This window comes from Hermetia illucens, chromosome 2 (genome assembly GCF_905115235.1).
Source record: "Hermetia illucens chromosome 2, iHerIll2.2.curated.20191125, whole genome shotgun sequence".
In the NCBI taxonomy this organism is placed as follows: domain Eukaryota; kingdom Metazoa; phylum Arthropoda; class Insecta; order Diptera; family Stratiomyidae; genus Hermetia; species Hermetia illucens.
The window spans coordinates 52,372,455-52,395,387 of NC_051850.1; the positions used below are offsets into that span (position 1 = coordinate 52,372,455).

The following is a 22,933-nucleotide window of genomic DNA, read 5'->3' on the forward strand; positions in this document are numbered from 1 at the left end:
ATACATCGCATCCTTGTCTAATACTTCAATCTGCCTGAAGTGAAAGTCAAACGCAGTCTTTGAATTTGAGCTCAGCTTTCTATCCTTTCACAGCTTCCACAACACGCGTCGATTTCACAATCTATCCTGTTGCGAGTCCCAAAGGAATCTGGTTTCAAGCCGCATAAATTCTTTTCATTTGATGTACTGTCTCTTCTTCTTCTTCTTTTTCTTCAGCCTTTGTCCCGTCCACAAGCGGGGTCGGCTCGTCGTGATCGACTTCGCCATTTGGCTCTATCGAATGCCTGATCTGGGTGCAATCTCGAGGCTTTCAAATCCCCATCTAGCGTATCAAGCCACCGTTGCTTAGGTCTGCCTTTTGGTCGTTTACCATCGACTTCGATGTTCAGACCAATCTTTGCAAGTGAATTCTCGTTTGCACGAATTGCGTGACCATACCATCGAAGACGCCTCTCTCGCAACTTTTCCACGATCGGTGCAACCCCATAACGATCGCGGATATCCTCATTTCGGATGTGATCTAAACTTGTGACGCCACTAGTCCAACGTAGCATCTTCGTCTCCATTACCGCGAGACGCCGTTCATTGTCTTTTATGGTCGGCCAACACTCAGAATCATACAGAGCGACTGGACGGACGACATTGCGGTAAATTTGATGTACTGTCTCTCATTTTGCCATATGTCCCCTGCAGATGTCGCGATGAGGGAAGTGGATGATTATCACTTCTTTGAAAATATATAGAGAAGTCACCTATACTATGCACACTATGCCCCTACCATGACATACACTGCACCTCAAGGATTTTATCGGTTGTTTAAAAAGCTTCTTTTCCACGGTATCTTAATCATTTTGCTTATATGCATCCCTTCATTCGCCCCTACCAGGCCTCCAACTCAGTAATTGGCAACATCACCTTACTCAAAAACACTCAGATCGTTTGGTAACCACCGTGAGTTTTCAACATCTAGCAACTAGATCTCTCCCTCAAAAAATGTATATGTCCCCAACACTCGCGAGAACTACGGCCAACAAGCAAGATTCGTCCCCTATATACGCTGTTGGACTACCTCACTCGAAAGTGCACATGTTAGGCCATATTTTTTTTAGCTGTGACCTCTCACATGCAGATCAGACTAAGTGACTCCTCATACTCTAAGAGATATTCCATATAAATACATGTGGATGACGAATTTACAGTTAACGTCTTTGTCAGCTTTTGATCTTGGATTTAGGACATATAACGCCACGTGTTTCTCCGACGCTCGTAATTGCCGATTGCCGCGTAAGGGAAATCGTTTCTTCTCTTTTCCTGCAAAATTTCCGAAAGGTAATTTAGGGCAGACTAAATCGCTCTTGGTGTTATTTCAAAACTGGCTTGATTCGCGGAACAGCAACTTTCGGTTAACATTAAGGTGCGATGGTCTCGAAAGGAATGACAGTTAGGGAGAGTAAGGAAATGTCGAATAGTCGATTTACGTCTTAGTATCCCCACTATAAACTATAAAACGATGAGACAAGCGTTTAATAAACCATATATTGACTGACTAGGCTGACCCTGACCAATGTGCGAGGCCAGATAAAAGCAGCAGGATCACTCTCAAGACCATTCGACATCAACAACGGCCTACGACAAGGGGATACCCTTTCATGCGACCTCTTTAACCTGGCCCTCGAGAAAGTGATCCGTGATACTGATGTAAATGCAAGAGGTACGATCCTCCTTAAGTGCACCCAACTACTGACCTATGCTGAGGATATCGACATCATGGGAAGAACCACCCGAGGCGTACAAACTACCTTCATCCAGATCGAGCAGGCGGCAATTGGCGCGAGATCTTGGGCTGCACATCAATGACGGCAAGACAAAATATATGGTGGCAACGTCAGCACCGAAGACGAATCAATCAACAACACCAAACCGCAGTGGTCGAACAGGAAGAATAAGGATAGAAGAATACAACTTTGAGACCGTTGACAATTTCTCCTATCTAGGGTTGAAAATCACAACCGATAACAGCTACCATGATGAAGCTTACAAAAACTGTTCCGCTCGAAACGTCTCACCATAGGGTCAAAGCTCTTACTGTACAAGACTATGATCTTGCCAGTCCTCATGTATTCCTCGGAAACTTGGGATCTTAGCAAGAAAAATTGCGAACTCTCGGCCGCGTTCGAGAGAAGAATCCTCCGAAGAATTTTTGGCCCCCTACATGAGGATGGACGATTCCGTAGCCTACACAAGGACGAAATCTATGAGCGATACCATGACCGTCCGGTTGTGGATAAAATCCGACTCAACAGGTTACGGTGGGCGGGTCACTTAATCCGTATGGATGAGGATGATCCCACCCGGAAAGTCTATAAGGGCAATATCTATGGTAGAAAAAGAAGACGAGGCAGACCCTGCCTAAGATGGAGCGATGGCGTAGGCCAGGACGCCAGACAGCTTTTAGGGATGTCGAGTTGGTGGACCTCGGCGCAAAACCGGGATGTCTGGAGCTCCTTATTAAGGCAGACCTAGACCAGATACCGGTTGTTGCGCTGTTGATGATGATGATAATATATTGACAAGTACAAGGATGTGTACGCTCGCCATCCCCATTCCGAATGTCACTCAAGTAGTGAAAGCAAATAACTTGGGCACTTTCGATACCACCCTTGATACCTACCCTTGATGTCCCCTAAATGGTAAATAGTTGCCATTCATATAGAGGATCTTTTCCCCAGCCGAACAACCACTGCTCCAAACTCTTCAAACTCTTTCTAACACCTCCTCAGTATACAAAATTTTCGTTAGTATCCCCTAGCTCTTGGCATTCTTTAAAATATTTTAAGCTGGAAAATACCAGGTAAGAAAGAGTTCAGTATCGTTTCCATAAATTTTTCTACTTTGCGGGTTTTCAGCAGAAAATTATTTGAAAGAAAAAATTATTTGAATTTAGTCAAGGTATTAATAAATTCCGCGAAGCTCAGGACTACAATTTGAAAAAGCGGAGACTAACTATTCGTTAATTTTGAGAATTGTACTCGGATCTACTTAAAATTCCCCATGAAGGGGGGGGGGGGGGGGGGGGGATATATTCTTGAAGTGTTTAACTACAAGAAAAGACAATGTGGATTTTTGAAAGTGCGAAACCCCTGGATTCCACTGAATGGCATAACTCCACCCCCCCGCCCGGTAATGTCGCGCGTCCTTAAAGTGTGACCTATCCACTGCCACTTCCGTTCTCTGATCACACTACGTACGAGCGACGGGTCTGTACGCCGGTCAAGTTATTCATTTGAGATAGTGTCAGGGCAGCAGGTATTGATGAAAGATTGGAGCTTTTGGGTAATAGTGGAATTCACTATCCATGTACTACTCCCCTACTCCCATGTAGCAACAGAGGAAGAGCACTAGCACAAAGCAGTCTCAACTCGATCTTGGTGCTGAGATAACTGCATTTCCAGGTTTTAGACACGCAGATACCCCTCCAATTTTTACATTCACCATCGGTCCTCTTCTTTGGGATCTTGACGGTCATCCCTTTCTTCCACCATCTGAGAAAGGTCCCGGATTCCCAAGTGAGTGAAAATAGCAGATTTGCAGTGAATGCAGATGCAACGATAAATAACTCTTCGGGGAAACCGTCAAACCCAGCTTTACTCCGTTTGAGTGCATTGATGGCGAAATGATTTCTCTTCTGCTTGGAAGAACATTTCATCCACAAGAGGTGTGACGAATCTGATACGGTCAAGAGCCGAAGTAAAGTGTTCTTTCCACCTCTTCATTAGCTCATCATCGTGAGTAAGAAGAAGACGGTTGGCGTCCTTCACAGGACCATCAAAAAATTTGCGACCACATACGATGGTCGATCATGGCGTCGGACAGTTGAATCCCAACTGGCCTCATTTCAGGCTCCACCAATGACGAGGCCGTGGAAGTTGCTGAAATCCACGAACTTCCCACCATTACCGTTGCAGTCGCCAAGACCGTGTTTCCCCATCACATATCAGAGCAAGGTGTTGTCAGATCCAACCATTACAATCACAATGTGACCTTCAGGAAGATTCCCCTGAACTGCATTTAATTGCTCGTAAAAAGCATCCTTCTCTTATGTCGGAATTGGTTGGTGTGTAGTATTGCAAAATTGTGGTGCTCCTTAACCTGGACCAAAGTTTTATATAATAGTTAGAAGTCCCGCTCCTAGGTCAGAAGAGCGCGCCTTGTGCTAGAAGCAACCCGACAACGGATTCGCATCTGCCACCACTTGGGGAAGAGTATTCTCCAGAGTTCCACCTTCTTATTATCTTATTTAGCTTAGACTCAAAATATCCAATTTATATCGCTATGAGGACCCTCGATACTGTTATGGAGGAGCATGCTCACATTCCAGAAACCAATCATAATCCGTTTTCGATAGCCAAAGGTCTTTGGCGTGATGTTAGTCTCTATCGGGCGCGTTGTTGACATTTCGGTAGCAGTAAAGTTTCAAAATTTAAATTTGCAAGTTGCTAGCCCACAAATTTCTATTTCTTTTAGTCGCTTCTTACGAGAACGTTTCTTCTTACAGAGAAGGTTTTTAGTGTGTTCTAAAGCCTCAACTCACAGGGCACAACACACAACGGGGCACACACCCTAATCAACTACGTTAATATGCCCGACCACGATTTGATAGCGAGCGTAAGTGCTTTGTTTTGCCGCCAAGGCCCGGTACTTTGGTATTTTATAGCCTGCTGCAAGTCACCAGCATTTCTTTTCATGCTTGTGAGCAAATTTTTCACTTGACTGTAGAAGTCTTCAGTTCTACTTTGGGCCTCTGGGTCCCCCACTCCGAAAATGTGGTCGCTTTCACCTTCACGGCGAAGATCACAATTGTCGTCATTTAGTATCCCCAGTCCAGCCGTAAAAGCCCCAGCTACTGAGATTTGAGCACCCTTCGTCTAAGTGAGTGACACGCCTTTTAGCTACAGGTTGGTTGCCTTAGTGTTCTTCCGTTTTTTCGCTCTACGAGTATACAGTGGGGTGCTACCTGCATTGACTGTGAAAGAGTATTTTTAGTGCTTTCCTTCGATTCTTTCGAATCTCTCCGCGACTGATTGTACAGCACCTCGTTGGTGTTCACCATATCCTTGGTTAGTAAGTACATACTGTACTTGGCTAAAATGAATTCGGACAACTCAACAGTTTTAGCTCCAAACAATATCAGGGATAACTCTTCTAAATTAGACCTGTTGTTAAAGATCATTTTGTGCGGCAGAGTGACCTCCATTCTTGCTTTCCTTACTTTAGGATGTTTAGAAAGCTCGGTTGGCCTACCGCGCTTGCCTACCTATCTGAGGGTCACACCCAATTTACTCAAGAACATCCAAAAGTAATTGCACGAAATTCAATGAAAGCATATATTCTGCGAAGCCCTTTCTATGCGACGAGTAGCGCCTTTTTGTACTGGTTTTAATAGGGAGCGCTCTATACAAGTATGGTCATGAGGAGTGTCAAACAAGACAGGAAACCAGAAGCTGATGTTTCAGGTATGAAAGGTTTTGTGAATTTCTTTTATAAAGCAATTTGAGTATACATTTGTCGTATTAGCTGATTTTTTTTCAGATTTTTCGGTTGGGTAATTTGTGAGAAGTGGTCCGCTAACGAAATAATCACTTTTAACCCACTCCCACCTTTCCAGCAAATGTCAAAACTGAGACCGACTTCGGAAAGAATAAACCGTGACCTTTCATGTGATACCCCATATCACCATATTTGGGGAAAAAAATATACACCCTCCTTTGGATGTATGGTGACCCCCCTTAAATTCGACGTAGAAGGATGTAGCTTACTGTAGGTGCGAGCGTCCACAGTTTCCACCTTTCCACCAAATTTGGTGTCAATCGCTATAGCCGTCTCCGAGAAAAGTACGTGTGACGGACAGACAGACAGACAGTAAACCGATTTTAATAAGGTTTTGTTTTACACAAAACCTTAAGAAGACTTCAGTTGGAACTTTTCGCAACTGATCCAATATTTTGACGGCAATATAGGACATAATACTGGAGAGTTTGATCGTTATCCTCCATCAGCCGCGAAAGCGCACTCCCTACGCGTTTCGCATATTGAGCCTTATCCTTCGTTAAAAGCTTAACTTGCCACAATTGCTGGAAGTCAGACAGGACAGAGGTTGGGCCACGCCTGATGAGTTGCCTCTGCCCTGGATGAAACTGTCAGCAGCTTTTTTTCCACCGTAAAGCTCAATGTACTTATATATGATACATAGATTATGTTTTGTTGAAATCTGATCGATAAACACTAGGAATGTCCGGTGCTTGACTTAATTATTCAAATTTTTCTTTCACTTTCAATTTTCCAAACAATTACCTTTTCTTACAAAAAACTACACCAAATCATGTAACGCCCACTTGTTACGATCGAGTTCAGTTGCAAAATAATCCGCTTTTCTGCAGTCAATGTAAATAAAATTATGCAAAATCGTATGTGAATCGCATCACATCTCGTGTTTTTCTTCAACTGTTTAATTAGCTGGAAAACCAACTCATTTGGTTGAATGCCTGTTGGTGAAAAATTATTCCTCAGATGGCACCGTTTACTGGCACTGCAACAATGGCCAGCCTCGTATAATTGATAGCTAAAATGAGTGAACGCATCCGATATTATTAATTTTCCATAATTATGTATTAATTATGCAGAAGTATCAATAATTGAGACGACGTGCATTGAAAATTGCGTGCGTGGTTTTTCTGCTTCGTTCGTGCTACAGCATAAGCATCTGCAATAATTATCTTCCCTTTTTGCTACTTTCTCATGTCTTGCTGTGGTAATTCCTCGATAATTTTAAAATTACCTCCAGTGAGAATCGTTGTGGAATAATTTTATAGGAAGCAGAAAATAGTCAAATCAATCGTAGCAAATGCAATCACCAAATTGAGTGATTAACCTTGTTATGGTACGATTTCCAACTTCCTCGAAAGCAATCAAGGGAATTAATATTTCTTTTCCATGGTTCCACCCAGGTCATACAAAGCTTAGTAGATATGTTTGTTTATTACACGATTAACTCTACTAGTTATTTTATGTTTGCAAAAATAGAGCTAACTTTAATTGTGCTCATGAAATATATCAAAATTTTACCAGCGTCCTTGTATCATTTTAGGAAGAACAAATGTGCACTTTAGTATTATAGCACTAGAGTTACCAGTTGAGATATTCCAGAACTCAGGGCTATACCATTTTAGTTTATCAAGAGTAGTTCCTCGCGCACTCAGAAATTACCCCAACGAAAGTTCAGCAGAACGCGGTGAAAAAATTATTAGATAATGCAGTCGAAATGCACAACGAGGGACCAAAAATATCCGCACATTACCTTGATTACATTCCCCATTATATCCCTTCCGCTTCTATCGATCTTTTTTCATATGCACTGTGCTACTAGACTTTCGCACTATCTTAGTTGTTTGTTACACTCTCACCTAACATCCATTTGACCACTAGCAGTCCTAACCCCATTGCCTAATCAGCGTTAACTAAATCGGTTTATAGCAAATGTACGCCACTCCTGATCCCGTAGGCCAAAGATTAAGAGGAAGAACACCCAATAATACCTGCAAACAAAACTATTTTCTGCCCTGCACCGGCATCGCAAAATCACACTATAAAGAGGGGTCTCGTACGTAGAACCCGCAAGAAAGAGTTCCACTTATATTGATCTAGCAGGTCTCCTACTTAAACCCCGCTTACACTTCAGCATACATACCAATTTAGATGAACATATCCTGAGCTCGATTAGGTGCGAATACAAACGTATGCGTTCCCGATCGTGACTCCCACGTATGGTACTTTCTTCCGGTATTTTCGACTTGCTCTCTTCAATTTAACGATGCCCATTTGTTCCATTGCGAACCACTGACTTTCAGAAAACCCGCATTTACGAAGCGCATACACTCAATACCTCACCACTTGAACTCAGGCCGACCGTTCCCCTCAACAAGAATGAGAAGGTCATTCGCGTAAACAACGCATTCAGCGACCATCCATCCAACAATTCATCCATCGTCAGGTTCCACATAATTGGACCTGCGATAGATTCGCAATGCTGACCACATTGCCTCCTAGTGTACCGTTACGGTCTTGAATGAAGTGCTCTAACACACTTCAAGGCCCTGATCCAACATGGATTGTTGCGCCAACGATTATTATTATTATAGATTCTCGAGAACAGCCGCGCTCTGCGTCAGAATTCTTTCATACCACGGAAGCAGCTCTTCCACAAAACTAATTCCTAGCAGTTATGTTCACAAATTTTGAACACAGATGACCAACTAAAGAAAACCAAATACACTTTTGAAATCTACGAAAATTTCAAGAATGTATTTATTTGCACAACGGACAACAAAGTTTTCCCCATGCATTAAGGTATGGCCGGTGGACCTGCTAGTTCGGAAGCCGTACTGCCTGTCCGACACCAAATAGGATATTTTCACCCCCAGTCGCTAGACCATTATTCTCTCCAACACCTTGCCAAAGGCCGGGAGAGATACGACCGAGAATTATTCGTAACCTTCTCTAGGGACTTCAAGAATACAACAACCCTGGTAGTCTTCCTGAATGCAAGAAAATAGCCCTCTGTAGACAACACTCATACAAACACTGGACATGAGATGGGGTCGTCTGCTAGATGGCGTTGTACATCTCGCGAGCCAACCCCTTCCCAGCTAAGTGACTTTCCAGTTCTCAATTTCAATATGCTCTTGGCGATCTCGTAGCACTGCAAAGGAGGTATTGACAAATACTATCACGCCATGCCAGCATAGGCTCTCTGTTCACCTTATTGCCGGCAATGTCGTGACTTCGTTTTCCTTTCCTTATCTGTTAGAGCCTTTTCCTGAAACAACTCCTTGTAAGATGATACACCTCGTCGGTAAGCAAGTTTGGCTGATATCACCAACCTTCATCTGAGCAGCATATTCTACCCACTTACACCCTCTCGTATTGCATCGAATCAAAGTAAGCGGAGGATCAACACTCACATTCACAACCATTTTGTCCAGCACGACCTCAACATAGACGCAATCTAGACGCGTATCAAATTTCAAAATTATCTTGTAAGTAAAACGTCAACAACTCCCCGGATATGAACTAATCCCGCGACTACAACCTCTGAGAACATTTCTTAACAATCGTAAGAACACGATGATATAAATAGCACACTTTGGACCTAAGCGAAATGATATGTTAGCACACCCCCCCCCCCCCCCCCCATATTCAAAATTTAGTACATTCGTTATAGCGAACCGGCTTTCCTCTGGCAGCGCGGGGACTCTTAACAAGCCAGCAAAGAATCATCATCATCATCAACGGCGCAACAACCAGTATCCGGTCTAGGCCTGCCTTAAGAAGGAACTCCAGACATCCCGGTTTTGCGCCGAGGTCCACCAATTCGATATCCCTAAAAGCTACCTGGCGTCCTGACCTACGCCATCGCTCCATCTCAGGCAGGGTCTGCCTCGTCTTCTTTTTCTACCATAGATATTGCCCTTATAGACTTTCCAGGCTGGATCATCCTCATCCATACGGATTAAGTAACCCGCCCACAGTGCGGTTTGATGTTGTTGACTAGTTCGTTTTCGACGCTGACGTTGTCACCATATATTCATTGATGTGCGTCCCAAGATCTCGCGCCGCGTGCTCGAAGGCAGTTTATACGTCTCGGGTGGTTCTTGCCAAGATGTCGATATCGTCAGCATAGGCCAGTAGTTGGGTGGAATTAAAGAGGATCGTACCTCTTGCATTTACCTCAGCATCACGGATCGCTTTCTCCAGAGCCAGGTTAAAGAGGACGCATGATAGAGAATCTCTTTGTCGTAGACCGTTGTTGAATGGTCTTGAGAGTGATCCTGCTGCTTTTATCTGACCTCCTAAATTGGTCAGGGTCAGCCTAGTCAGTCTTATAAGTTTCGTCGGGATAACGAATTCTCTCATGGCCATGTACAGTTTTACCCTGGCTATGCTATCATAGGCGGCTTTAAAATCGATGAAAATATGAATAGTTTTTCCAATTCTTTGGTATGGGCCGATGATGTTGTGGGCGTAAGTGGCTATTCGGCCTGAAAAGATAACGGAGAATATCTTATAGATGGTGCTAGATGGTGTCGTCATGTGATTCGCTGTCCCACACCTTGAGCACAAGTTGATGAACTGCTTGGTGTAATTGGTCGCCTCCATATTTAACCAATTCGGCTGTAATTCCATCGGCTCCTGGCGACTTATGATTTTTAAGCCGATGAATTGCACGGACTATTTCTCCTTTACTTGATGGTGGCAGTATTTGTCCGTCGTCTTCAGTTGGCGGGACCTCCAATTCGCCGATGTTCTGGTTGTTCAGTAGCTCATCAAAGTACTCAACCCATCGCTCCAATATGTCCATTCTGTCGAAAATCAGATTTCCCTCTTTGTCTCGGCAGGATGAGCATCGAGGTGTATAAGGCTTCATCCTGCTGACTTGCTGTTAAAACTTCCGCGCCTGCTGCAGTTGCTCCCTGTACTTTTCTAGTTCACAGACTTGTTGGTTCTCCCAGGCTCCCTTTTTCCGTCTGAGAAGTCTCTTCTCCGCTCTACGGAGTTCATGATAAGTCTCTGCGCGTGCCCGCGTTCTTTGAGAATGCTACATTACTCGGTATGCGGCATTCTTCCGTTCCGTTGCTAGCTTACATTCATCGTCAAACCAGCCGTTCCGACTCCTTTTGCGGCTGGGGCCAAGTATGTTTGTGACCGTATCCAGGATAACATTCTTCAGGTGATTGTGGAGATCTTTTGTTGATGCTTCATCTCCAGGTCCTCTGTTGACTGCAGTTATTGCGGCATCCATTTCCCTCTTATAGCTGTCGCGGAGGGCTGTGTTGTGGATGGCTTCAGTGTTCACTCTCACCTGATTGTCAGAAGGGATTCTAGGTGGTGTTGTTATTCGAGTTCGGAACACCATGCCAACGAAATAGTGATCCGAGTCTATATTGGCCCCCCTATGTGTTCTGATATTCATCGAGGCTAAGAGGTGGCGACGTTCGATCAACTGGTCCACTTGGTTAAAAGTGGTCCCGTCTGAAGAGGCCCATGTATATTTGTGGACCGCTTTCCGCTCAAACCCGGTTCTTCCAATAATTTCCATTTCGTGTGACACTGCTAATTGAATAATCCGCAGTCCGTTATCATTTGTATTTTGATGTAAGCTATCTGAGAGCCAACGTATCGCCTGAATACGGGCTCCGTCCCTACTTGGCTGTTAAAATCCCCAAATTTGATTTTGATATCATATCTGGGGCACACTTCGAGGATTCGTTCTACTGCCTCGTAGAGGATATCCTCCCCCGACTCCGCAGTCTCCTCTGTAGGGGCGCGAATATCTTATATTTCGAAACTTGCCTCGCAAGCGCAGAGTGCATAGCCGTTCGCTTATGTTTTCAAAGCCAATAACAGCAGGTTTCATTTTTTGGGTGACTAAGAAACCTACTCCGAGAACATGGTTTACTGGATTGCCACTGTAATATATGGTGTAGCGGCTCTTCTCCAGGCAAGCCCCCCGTCCAACGCATCTCCTGTAACGCTGTTACATCAGCCCTATATTGGGACAGGGTATCGGCTAGCTGCTCAGCAGCTTCATCTCGATACAGGATCCATGAGAAAATGCGCAAATCGTTATTCCGTTGTCGTTGCTGGGTTCGTCGTTGTGTAATCCGTCCAGTCCAAGGCTCCTGTTGTGGCTTCGTAACAAATTGTTTTCCGTATAGGGTTGTCAGCCCTACCCAATCCCCAACCTGGAGGACCAGTTGGTACAATTTGTCCTATTTTTAGCCGCGGGAGACTCGCCTGCATCCTTCTCCGTCTGCAGCTTTTCGTTAAGAAAGAGCTCCCAGCGGTCATCACGTGGAGGTAGAGATAGGGTTTGGCAGTGGAGCTGTTGCTGTTGGTTGAGCAGGCATTTCCCAGGTTTTGTGCTCCGTCGTGGGTACCAATCCACGTTTCGCCCTGGGACCTATACTACCCTCTGACCACAAGCAGGATTATCAGCACTAAATAGCAACAAGCTAGTTTGTGTAGAACTGCCGATGTGGATACCAAGGTGGTCGAACATCGCTCATAATAAGGTGGTTAACTGGCTGGCTCGCCAAGAATCTGACTTCACAATGGTGGGATCAGCGCTAACATTTGGCATTGAGCAATCAACTGTCAAGTCTCTGCTGAGACTTGAAGTGGGAAGGTTTCACAACGAAGAAATTTGAATTCCTATCGGCAGTTCGATTCAGTTCTTTGTGATACAACCCAAATTTTCCAAAGCGGCGTTTGTGTTGTCCCTTACAAAAGGGGACATGAAAACCCTACTATAGGTAACTGTCACCTGGCGAAAATCGAGACGCTTATCTCGGCTACACGAGGAAATGGAGGAGACAGCCCTATTCCCTCAGACCTTAAACAAAGATACGAGTACCATAACAAAGCTTTCTTCAACGACCAAGGCCCTCTCTGCTTGCGAGCATTCTGACATTGGGAAAATCCTGCAAATGGTGCAACCAGGAAGCCCTTCAAGGTATTTCTAGGAACAGTTCCGTGAACCTATGAGGCAGGGGTACTTAAAATTTCAGCTCACTCCCTGCCTTTCAATTTAACCTGAGCTATGAAGTGTGTTCTGAATTAACATTATAGCCAGCCAGTTTTTTTCCACAATAAATCTACGAAAAAAACTCTTAAAGATTCGGCGGTAACACACCAAATTAAATGCCAAAACATTAAAAACATCCAATTGCTTACTCAATTTACCATGTATGCTAAATCTCCATTAAGGAGTTAACGGCCAAACTAACTGTGTATCTGATTTTTGGCAATAACATGGTAATTTGAAATTATCCAAAGCGGAACGATTGCAAATTCAAGGTAACATCATCAGTCATGTTTAAATTCAGACGTGCATGGATATTCTCGTATGTTTACAATTTACATAACTAATTTCCTGGCAATCTTAATCTTTCCAGTTTTAAATGGGTACATGCGAGTATACCAATAGTTATTTGTTACTTGAATATGCATTTCATCAAAACTTACTGGGATATTTCCATGTAATTCAACTTTTGCATAAAGCATTGTGTCAGAAAAATGTACGGTTATACTAACTTATTCTGGTATTTAAGATCTTCCATTTGTTGTTGAATCAGCCGTAAAATTACTGAATTAAATTAATTTGCATGAAATCCACATCACATCAAAGATTCTAGGCTTTGATTATATTTTCTTGTGGAAAATCGCTTTTGTGAATCAACTTAATAGGAGAAAAAAATGACAAGAATATTCTTTGTAAACAAACGAGAGTTTACAGAACAAATCATCAAATAAAAAAGATACTTCCGTACAAATGTTCCGTTCATTCGGACAAGGGATCTAAAAGGATAACTAAACGTACAACTGTTATTTGGAAGGGCTTTTAGATGACCGCTTTTGTATCTCTTGACCAATCAACAAAAAAGTATACTCTCATCCTAAAAGATATGTTGAAGGCAGGATGAGCATTGTTTGGTTGTAAAATGTGACCCTGGAAGAAAGATTTTATTTATTTTTTTTATTTGTATATAATATCTAGGAGTTAGTTTAGTTTAGCTAACTGGAGGGAGCCGCAGCTCCGAGCACTCAGGCCATTGTTAGGCCCATTGTACTACCCCCTTAGTTGCCTATTCAATGGCTTCCCACCTACGGTGTTGACAGGCTTTAGCGAGTGTGAGAACATTCTCCAGAGGCAGAGAGTGTGCAGATTCTTCATTGAAGAAAACCTTGCCAAGGTGTCTTCGTCTGAGATCTAAGGATGCCGAGCAGCTGCATAAAAAGTGCAGGGCCGTCTCCTCCTCCTCTTCACACTGGCTGCACATAGCCGAAACCACTACCCCAATCTTTTCCATATGGTAGTTTAAGGGGCAGTGCCCCGTCAAAAGCCCTACTAGGGTTTTCATGTCCCACTTCTTAAGGGGCAACAAAAATGCCACTCTAGTGGCCCTAGGCTCCTTCACAAGGATTTTCGCCTGCCGGCAAGAGTCCAAATTTCTCCACTCGGTTGCGTGAATCCTTGCAATTTCACCTTTCAGAGTAGACTTGACAGTAGATGGTCGGATTCCAAGAGCTGGTTCTGGCCCCACTATTGTGGATCCAGACCCTCGGCGAGCCAGTCTGTCAGCCTTCTCATTACCAGGAATGTTTCGTTCAGTCGGCCAAGTTTCAGCAGCATCTGATAACAACTCCACACCAACTGGCTTGATGTTGTTGCCATTTAGTGCTGATAATGCCCCCCGACTGTCGGAACAGATTCGAATGATGCGACCCCTCCATTTTTGTCGCAGACATTCTTCTGCTGCCAATAGAATGGCATATATCTCCGACTGGAATATGGTCATCATTTTTCCGAGGTGTCGGGCCAGTTCATACCCCTGCGCCCGATCCATCCTCATGACTGACCTGTCGGTGAAGACTATTAAGTCTGTAATCTGAAAAGACTCATGGCCACTTGTCGACCATTCTTCTCTTTCGGTGATTACGATAGTGTATGTCTTTTCAAAGACGAATCTAGAAACCATATGATCTGTCGGCATCAGGGCTACCGGATATCTAGGAATTATCTAAACCAAATTCGATTTAAAACAAGCCTTCCCTCCACTTCCTAGCTCTCGGCAATGATTTCAGACAAGAAGGCAACTCAGATATAAGGCCTGAAGGAAGCCTGTCTACCTAACGTGGCATTCAGTCCATGGAATCTGCATTTCGCTGTAAGCTTCTTGGAAAATTGCGAAGGTAGCTGGAACACATTGGCGGTTTTCGTAAGACGCAAATTTATTAAAAATGACATAAAGGCATATATTTATATACTGGATAATCCTTAGTCGTGGCCGGGAGCTTAGCGGCCTCTTCAGAAATTTTCACATGGACACCCAACTTGCTGACATTTCCTGGATCTATGAACGATCTATGAACGTGCTCATACTTTCTCCAATATCATCAGGATAGCTGAATCGCCGAACCGGGCTCATCACAAAATGGAGAATTTGCCTCTATATGCCAAATTTCAGTCTATGATTCTGATAGTTTGGACATTACCAGAAACATAGATATGCCAGAAAAGGTTTTCCAGAATTACTGAACGACATAAGGCCACCACTGGCTTATGCCTGAAACCTGAAATTGGTTCAGTCAAAGCCCTCGGTCTCTCTGTTCAAGCGTTTTGAGTTCTTGGTAAGCGGGCTAGAATGCTGCAACTTTGCGTAATCAATAATTTATTCCAACTCTTCTGACGAGAGAGCGTGATATTTAACTTTGCACTTTTTATCTTAGAGTGTCTCTTTATGTAAAACAAAACCTTAACTAAATTGGTTCACTGTCTATTTAAAAATCTCAGAAGGACACTACTTCACCAGATTGTAGCAGTTTGTTTGACCCACACCCATTAAAACCGCCTCCCTCTGCTCTTTCCTTCCTCTGTCCCCGTACAACTCACGGAAAGCATAACTAAGCGTAAAGCGACCAATTTTCTGCCCTTTTCTCCCCCCAAGTACGTTCCGCCTTGATAAGCTCTGCCTGAATTCTCCATAACATGCGGTTCACTTTTTATCGGTTTTAAGCATTTCCCCGACAATATTTTGCGGACTAACGCTGACGTTCATAAGGTGCTGCAAACGCCTCCTTGATTGACCTTCCGCACACTGATCCAAAATAATCCACAGTGTGGTGCTGTGGTCAATGCAGGAGGATCCAGAGCGACAACAAGCCTACTCTCTGTCAATTACCACACTCAAAACGAGTCCCCTTCTTTGGAATCTTAACGGTCATCCCATTCTTCCACTCTCTAAGAATGGTTTCGGATTTTCAGGATTTCCGTAGCAGATGCAATAACTACATGTGAAGCGATAAATAACTCTGCGGGGGAGAGCTCAGCAGCTTTACTCCGTTGAGTGCATTGATGGCCGAAATGATTTCTCTTCTGCTTGGAGAAATAGTACGTATCCATGTTACGGTGCCTAAACGTTTCATTCACAAGAGGAAGAACCTCATTGTATGTGATACGTTAAGAACAGCGCTGAATTGTTTTTTCCATCTCTTCTATTGCTCGCCACCGTGAATGAAAAGTCAACGATTAACGTTCTTCATAGGTCCATCGAAAGATTTGCGACCAGATGCAAGCTCTTTCGTGATGCGGCATACAGTTTTGGAATCATTACGTTCTGCGGGATCTTCCCTATCCCTTACCAGCGCAATGGCAAATTCTCTCTTGTCATGGCGTAGACTACGCTCAACTTCTCGGGACTTTGCTTGGTGTCGGAGTTCAAGCTCGTCACACCAACCATCGCTCGCAGCGGTCCATAAAGCAAGGTGTTGTCGGAGTCCACCTTGGCATTCAGATTACCCATCGCGACCACCTAACCACCTTTGTGAAGCCTCCCCTAAACTGCATGTGATTGCTCGTAGAAACCATCCACTATATCAGAAGTCTCCGTTGGTGCATAACATTGTACAATTGTGATGCAGTCAGAAATCTGCCAAAAACCAGCTTCCAGGTCAGGAGAGCGCGTCTTGTTGTAGCCGTCAGAAGCAACCCGACACCAGATTCGGGTCTGCTATAACTTGGCTTTCCAGAGTGCAAAAGCACATTGCCGCCAGAGGAAGATGAGTACTCTCCAGAGTCCCACCATCTTGCTTACTTCGCTTAGGATCTGAACGTCCAGCTTATATCGTTAGACTTCCCGTTCAATGTGGACAAAGTGACCATTCTAAGAACCCTCGCTACCGTTGTTGAGAAGTTTTACGATATTGGGGTATAAAATCTTGGTTCCCTGATCACAGTCATTAGAGGTATCCTAGAAAGGAGTCGATCAGATAGGGAAGAGAAAGTCAATTTAATACTACCAACGCGTCGGATCAGTACAACCAGAGGCAGAGATAATGCTATCAAAAAAGTTAAATTAAACGTTAAACGTTGATGCAATGCAATATGAAGGAATAATATCTGTAATAGAATGCAACCTTGTCGGACACTGCTTTGGACTTCAAATCCTTCTATAATTTTACTTCGGTGCGTACGTAACAGTTTGCGCCATCATATGACGCCCTAATTATAACATTTAGTTGCGACGTGATGTCCATCCTGCGTAGAATATTCCCGATGCACTCTCTACTCACCCCATCGAAAGCTTCTTCATAATTGATGAAGCTTGTGAAGCTAAGATGTGAACTCTGCTCACTGTTCCAAAACGATCCGAATGGCATTGGTACGGTGAGATCATAGGGATCCAGATTACCCGGGAACATCCACGTGCCTGATCCATTTTCCATGAATGACCCGCCGGTGAAGATTAGAAAATCTGTAATCCTAAAAAACTCATAGCCATTTATCGACCATTCTTCTCTTCTGGTGATTACGACCGAGTTTTCAAAGACGAATCTAGAAACCATATGATCGGCCGGCATCAGAGTTACCTGATGATTATCAAGGAATTACCATATAGACGCAGGACCGTATGATTTGCACCCTTCCCACGCGTTAACGGTATCGAGTCTATATGCGTCGTTGGCTGCTTTCCATTTCACCTCCAAATGAGTGAGGGTGAATTTAGGATAACTGCGAGTGCCGCAGTCTTCGTAGTACTTATTGCTCCAGTAATACTTAGGCAACCGAGCCTCTGAATCTGCTGTTAGAAAAATTCACTCTCGGCCACTAGACGATGCTTACATACATCAAAATAGATTTATTATGGATGTACACATCCAATCCGTTTTGGTGAAAATCCCCAGGTATTACTTATCGCAGTCCTACAGCTCCAGAGCAATGTGCAGGATTTCTGATATTGTTCCTGGATATGATACTTGCATTTTAGCTTGGAGTCGAGGTGTATTCCTAAATATTTGAATTTTTATATCAGCTGGATTTCCAGCCCTGCTAAGGTGGGTAGCGTGTAGCTGTCCCACCTGGCGCTCCTAGTGAACATAACTAGTTCATCGTGAGTCCATTGTGAAGGCCCTAACTGTGGATTTCATGCGGAATTACATTCAAGCGGTCACATATTGTGTCCGCAAATTTGGCGGTAATTATTACAGCTAGATCGTCCTCCGATGCTTGCGCGAAGACCTTTTTGTTCTCTAGGAAGGATAGCAATGTGTCCATGGGCAGGAGCCATAACAGAAGAGAGAGAATCTCTTCTTGTCGACAACCCGACCAATATGTGGATTTTTCTCCATTCCAGCATGTGAAGGATTCAACTGAGGTAAAATTGACGGCACTTTCGATGTCTATGAATGCACCTAATGCGTGCTCATTTGCGGATTCTGCCTTGTCATGAGTTCAAGGAGTGCTCCCTTCGTGGCTTTGCTTTTCTAGTAGGCGTATTGCCTATAGTAAAGTGGGCACTTATCATTTATGAACCGACTCCAATCCTTTTAATAGAAAGGAAGTTAGACTGATCGGTCGGAAGCTTTTTTCGTCCATGCAGTAGTACCTGCAGCCCACTAAGCTCTTCTTCTAGAGCCCAACGATGGGAACTGAGAGACCCTTTCCAGGATTAGTTACGAATCCTCCCACACAGCATTAAAGGAGGAGCAGTATTGCCTGAGCCACTCGTTCGTGTTTTCATCGGCAAAGTTAGTGCCTCGCGGGGATGCAATTTTTACAGTAAGGAGTAGTTTCCTCCTAAACTCTTCGCGGTGTTAGCATTGTAACCGGATGAATTGGTATCCTCATACAAGACCAATCAATTGGCTTCGAAAGTCTCCAAATGAAGACTTAGGCGCTGCCGACCGAGCCATCTTTACTGCCTTTTCTGTGAAAGAATTGGTACCGGTCAAAGACTTCTGCCGCTTCAGTTTGCCCTTAGCCGTAGGTGCCCCGAATGCTCCTTTCCCCTCAACCTTGGCACAGTCCGTGGGTTGTGATTTGCCCGAAGGGGATTTGCCCTGGGGCGATTTGCCTGGCGGCAATTATTCTTAGTTACAAGTTTGATCTGGGTGGAGTCAAAAGACTCTCAAATAACCATTCAGCCCATCAAGCCATCTTTGTTCCGGTTTGCCTTTTGTTCGTTTCCAATTGGCTCCAACATTGAGACCAATCTTAGCAACTGAGTTCTCGTCAGCGAATTAAATGTCAATACCACCGAACACGCTTCTTTCTAATTTTTTCACGATCGATCCAACCCGATATCAATCGCGGATGTCCTCATTGCGAATGTTACACCACTGATCCAATGCAACATCCTTGCCGCGAGGCCACGTTCATTGTCTTTAACAATCTGCCAGCGGTGAATTTTGGATTTAAGACTTTCATTGATGTGTAGTTCAGAAACAAAACAATTGTGGTACACAACTTCATCCAAGTTGCGCATGAAGCAGTTTCATAGCGCAATTCGCCATTTACTGATAGCATTGATTCGTGCGTCCGGGCAGCTGAGTAGTTAGAGCACAAGGCTAACGTACGGAAGGTCGCAGTTCAAATCTCACTGGAGGCAATGGGATTTGTATCGTGATGTGACATCAGATACCAGTCGACTCAGCTATGAATGAGTATCTGAGTCAAATTAGAGTAATAATCTCGGGCGAACGCAATGCTAACCACATTGCCTCCTACAGGCTATCCAGTAGTGTATCTTTATGGTCTTGAATGAAGTGTTCTAACACACTTTAAGGCTCTGATCCAATCTGGATTGCTGCGCCGACGATTATTATTATTATTGATCCGTAGCCATTATTTAACAACGATACAAAGCTAATAGAAAAATGTTACTGCTTTGTTTATTATTCTAATATAGTTATCTTTATTTATTCCGAAGTAACAAAATTCGTTTTATAATTATCTGAAAAAGCTGAAAAAATAGTAAAAGATTGCCATTTGATTGCCTAGTTTAGGACTAACCACTCCCAAGAATGCTAACCCACAGTAATTAGGCACCAGAAATAAAGATAGTTTCTGTCCAAAATTCGGAACACGCAAAAACTTACAGACAACAATAAATCTTTCAGTGAAAAATATCAAAAAAATATCAGTGGATTCCTCCAACAATGAGCACTATTCTTCCTCTCCATCGTAGTGCAGATATGTCAATCAATTAATAGAATAAAGACGTCCTCACCGGAATAATGTCCATAAATGATTGAGGCGATGTCAAAAATATCTTTTACCTAATTAATTGAGAAAAGATATATATTTATAGCTCTATTCTACTCATTTACACAATTGACATTTACTTTTTTTTTATAATCGCATTGCTTCTTTGCGCATACATATGAAATTTCGAAGCAGACAACCATTTCACATAAAAATAGAGAAATAATGTTTGATCAATACTTTTCCCGCAACAATAAACATTTAGTTACTTCTTAACATGCTAAACGGACAAAAAACTTTTTCTACTGCGGAGTAAATAAATAAACTTCTTTCATAACACACGAATCCACCTAGAGAACGCTTTCCATTCGCCTTTCTTCTGTTGTTTACTTATCAACTAATAATAAATTTAATCTTTAATAACAACATAATTAACGCTCTTACAAGATCCATACCAAATTAATCACAATCTCATAATTTATCTTCTTTAGAATATTTTACTTTTCTGTTTATCTAATTAAATTCACGTCTCGCTTCAGTATGTTTGTTAAATTTAAAACGTTTACTCATAAAACCAAAAATAAATACAAAAAGTGGGGGGACGACGAGAAGGCAGTTAAGAAGTTTATTTGAATTTATTAAAAATTAAGCCCAAAAGCAAATTATCATACCCAGAGGAAACACAAATCTACAATAAAAACAATCCTTTCTTTCCAATTTATATTCATTTTCTAGGAATTAGCAACGAAACTATCTAGGAGCTTTGATATGAAGGAAGAGGGTGGAACGTTACTTGGTGATAAAGGAGTCAGAAGGCATCAGGTGAGTTAAATGCAACAAATTTAACTATAGTGTGACATTCAGAAATTTAAATTTGATTACTTTTAATTTATTCCAGTCAATGCAACGTTTATCAGCTGAACAGAATGGTTCAACGACTGACCAAACACAAGAACACAATCCAAACGTCGTACCTGATCATAGAGGAAACTTACATATTACTGTTAAGAAAACTAAACCTATATTAGGCATTGCAATTGAAGGCGGTGCTAACACAAAACATCCATTACCACGGATCATTAATATTCATGTAAGTTATATTCAAAACATTTAACGCCAGGTATAAGAAAAATTAAATTAACGCGATTGATGCAATTCTCCAATTGCATCTGATGTGAAAAGTGTTGAATTGAATAACAGGTGCCTTCCGCGAATTTTCTACAACAGGGAAGCTGCACTGCATCCTAAAACAACTATTGTGCCCCTTTTACTAGTTTTAATGTACCTATTATCTATAATGTTAAGCAAGCCTATAATTGTCACTAATTTTAATATATTCCCTTCTTCCAAGTATTTCAACTTGGCATCTGCCAGGCGCCTCGACCTATGCACAGTCCCAGAACGTGTATCGAGGTTTCGACACAATCCGTACAGAACCTGCAGGATTTGTCCGTAGATAATTTTCCCATGTGGTAGTTTAGTCGGCAGTGGCCAGTAGAAAGTATTCCTACTATAATGTGGAGGGTCTTCTCGGTGAGGTTTATAATCCACTGGACTGCTCCATTCCTAGCAGATTCGCCCAGCACAGATCCCCCAACCGTTCCTCTTAATTTTTTAATGTGAAAACCATGAACCCGTTTCCAATTCCATTCCATTCATTCTCGGTAAATCTTCCTTCCTCAAACAGAGAGAAGATATTGCCCTGTCTTTGACTATAGCTTTGCGTAGTTTGGTTGCTTTTGTAGTTTGTTCAATTCCTTCACAGAATTCCCTGAAGCTGTTCTGGTTTGCTTACCTGATCTTGCTGGTATACACAGTCACTGCATGTTTGTACTTTGGCCATTCCCCCGGTTTGTTTTTGTATATCAATGCACCACCACTGTTTCCAGTTCTAGTTCGCCCCTTTTTAAGGTGAGTCATGTTGTTGCCCAGGTACGTTGCATTGGAGTCCCAATTCGTTCTCCGGGATTCTTTATTATTCTTTTTACTTCGGACTTGCCCTCAGTGTCGAATCTGGTTATCCTGTGAGACGACATACAGTGCTCCTCCGACACCCTACAATATCTGACCAGCTCGTTCATCATAGTATATGATTTTGTGTTACCTATGTCATATATTCCTAACTTATTGCTAAGAATAAATTCAAGAAGGTGCTCGCCCCATAGTTTTATGTCGGTGCTTCCTCAGACTTCGTGATGGACGTTGGCATCGCAGCCGAGGAGAAACGGTAGGTACCATATAGAACCCGCGCCACATAGGCCATAGGTCTCCTTCCTGACGCTTCATATACTGATCTTAGACGTTCTTTTGCCTGTTCTTGCTTTATGGGTAGTGGCCTTTAATGGTTATAGTCCTTGCAATAGGCCATTGTTGACTTTTACTCCACTGGTTAACACCCCAACTTCTCCCTTTTAGAGTGTTATCACCTGGTTTCAAGTGTTTCGAAGATGTGCCACTGCCTGGTGAGCCAGTTTGTGTGCAGGACGGAGTCCCACTTGTTTACTGTTATTTGTCTTCTTGGCATTCTTGATTTGTTTACTCATTTGATTCCCACTAGTATGTGAGTTAGGAGGTCCACCGTACCATAGTCCCCCGTAGCATGGTAAGGTCAAACTTACTCACTGAAGCAACCAGGTAACAGGTCGCATCACATGTTGGATTGGGGGGTTGTTTTTGACTCCTCAGTCTAGATTCATATCATTTTGTAAATGGTAAGGTCATCTTGCAGAGGGTGTGGCTGTAACCACTCACTAACGATCTAGATAGACGTGAGGCTTGGCTTCGGAGAAGAGAGACAGATCAGCAACAGGGAGCTATTTTCCGCGTCAGTTTATC

At 43.1% G+C, this 22,933-nt stretch overlaps 1 protein-coding gene across 9 annotated transcripts in view; it reads left to right on the plus strand.

Annotated features, from left to right (window-relative positions):
- LOC119647532 (whirlin) overlaps nt 1-22,933 on the plus strand; it is a 406,732-nt gene that overhangs the window by 360,521 nt on the left and 23,278 nt on the right. For all 9 annotated transcript variants that reach the window (XM_038048514.1, XM_038048513.1, XM_038048518.1 and 6 more), the window contains 2 exons: nt 20,834-20,920; nt 20,997-21,188. In XM_038048514.1, the coding sequence (XP_037904442.1) occupies nt 20,834-20,920; nt 20,997-21,188 (279 nt within the window). The remainder of the gene's footprint in view (nt 1-20,833; nt 20,921-20,996; nt 21,189-22,933) is intronic.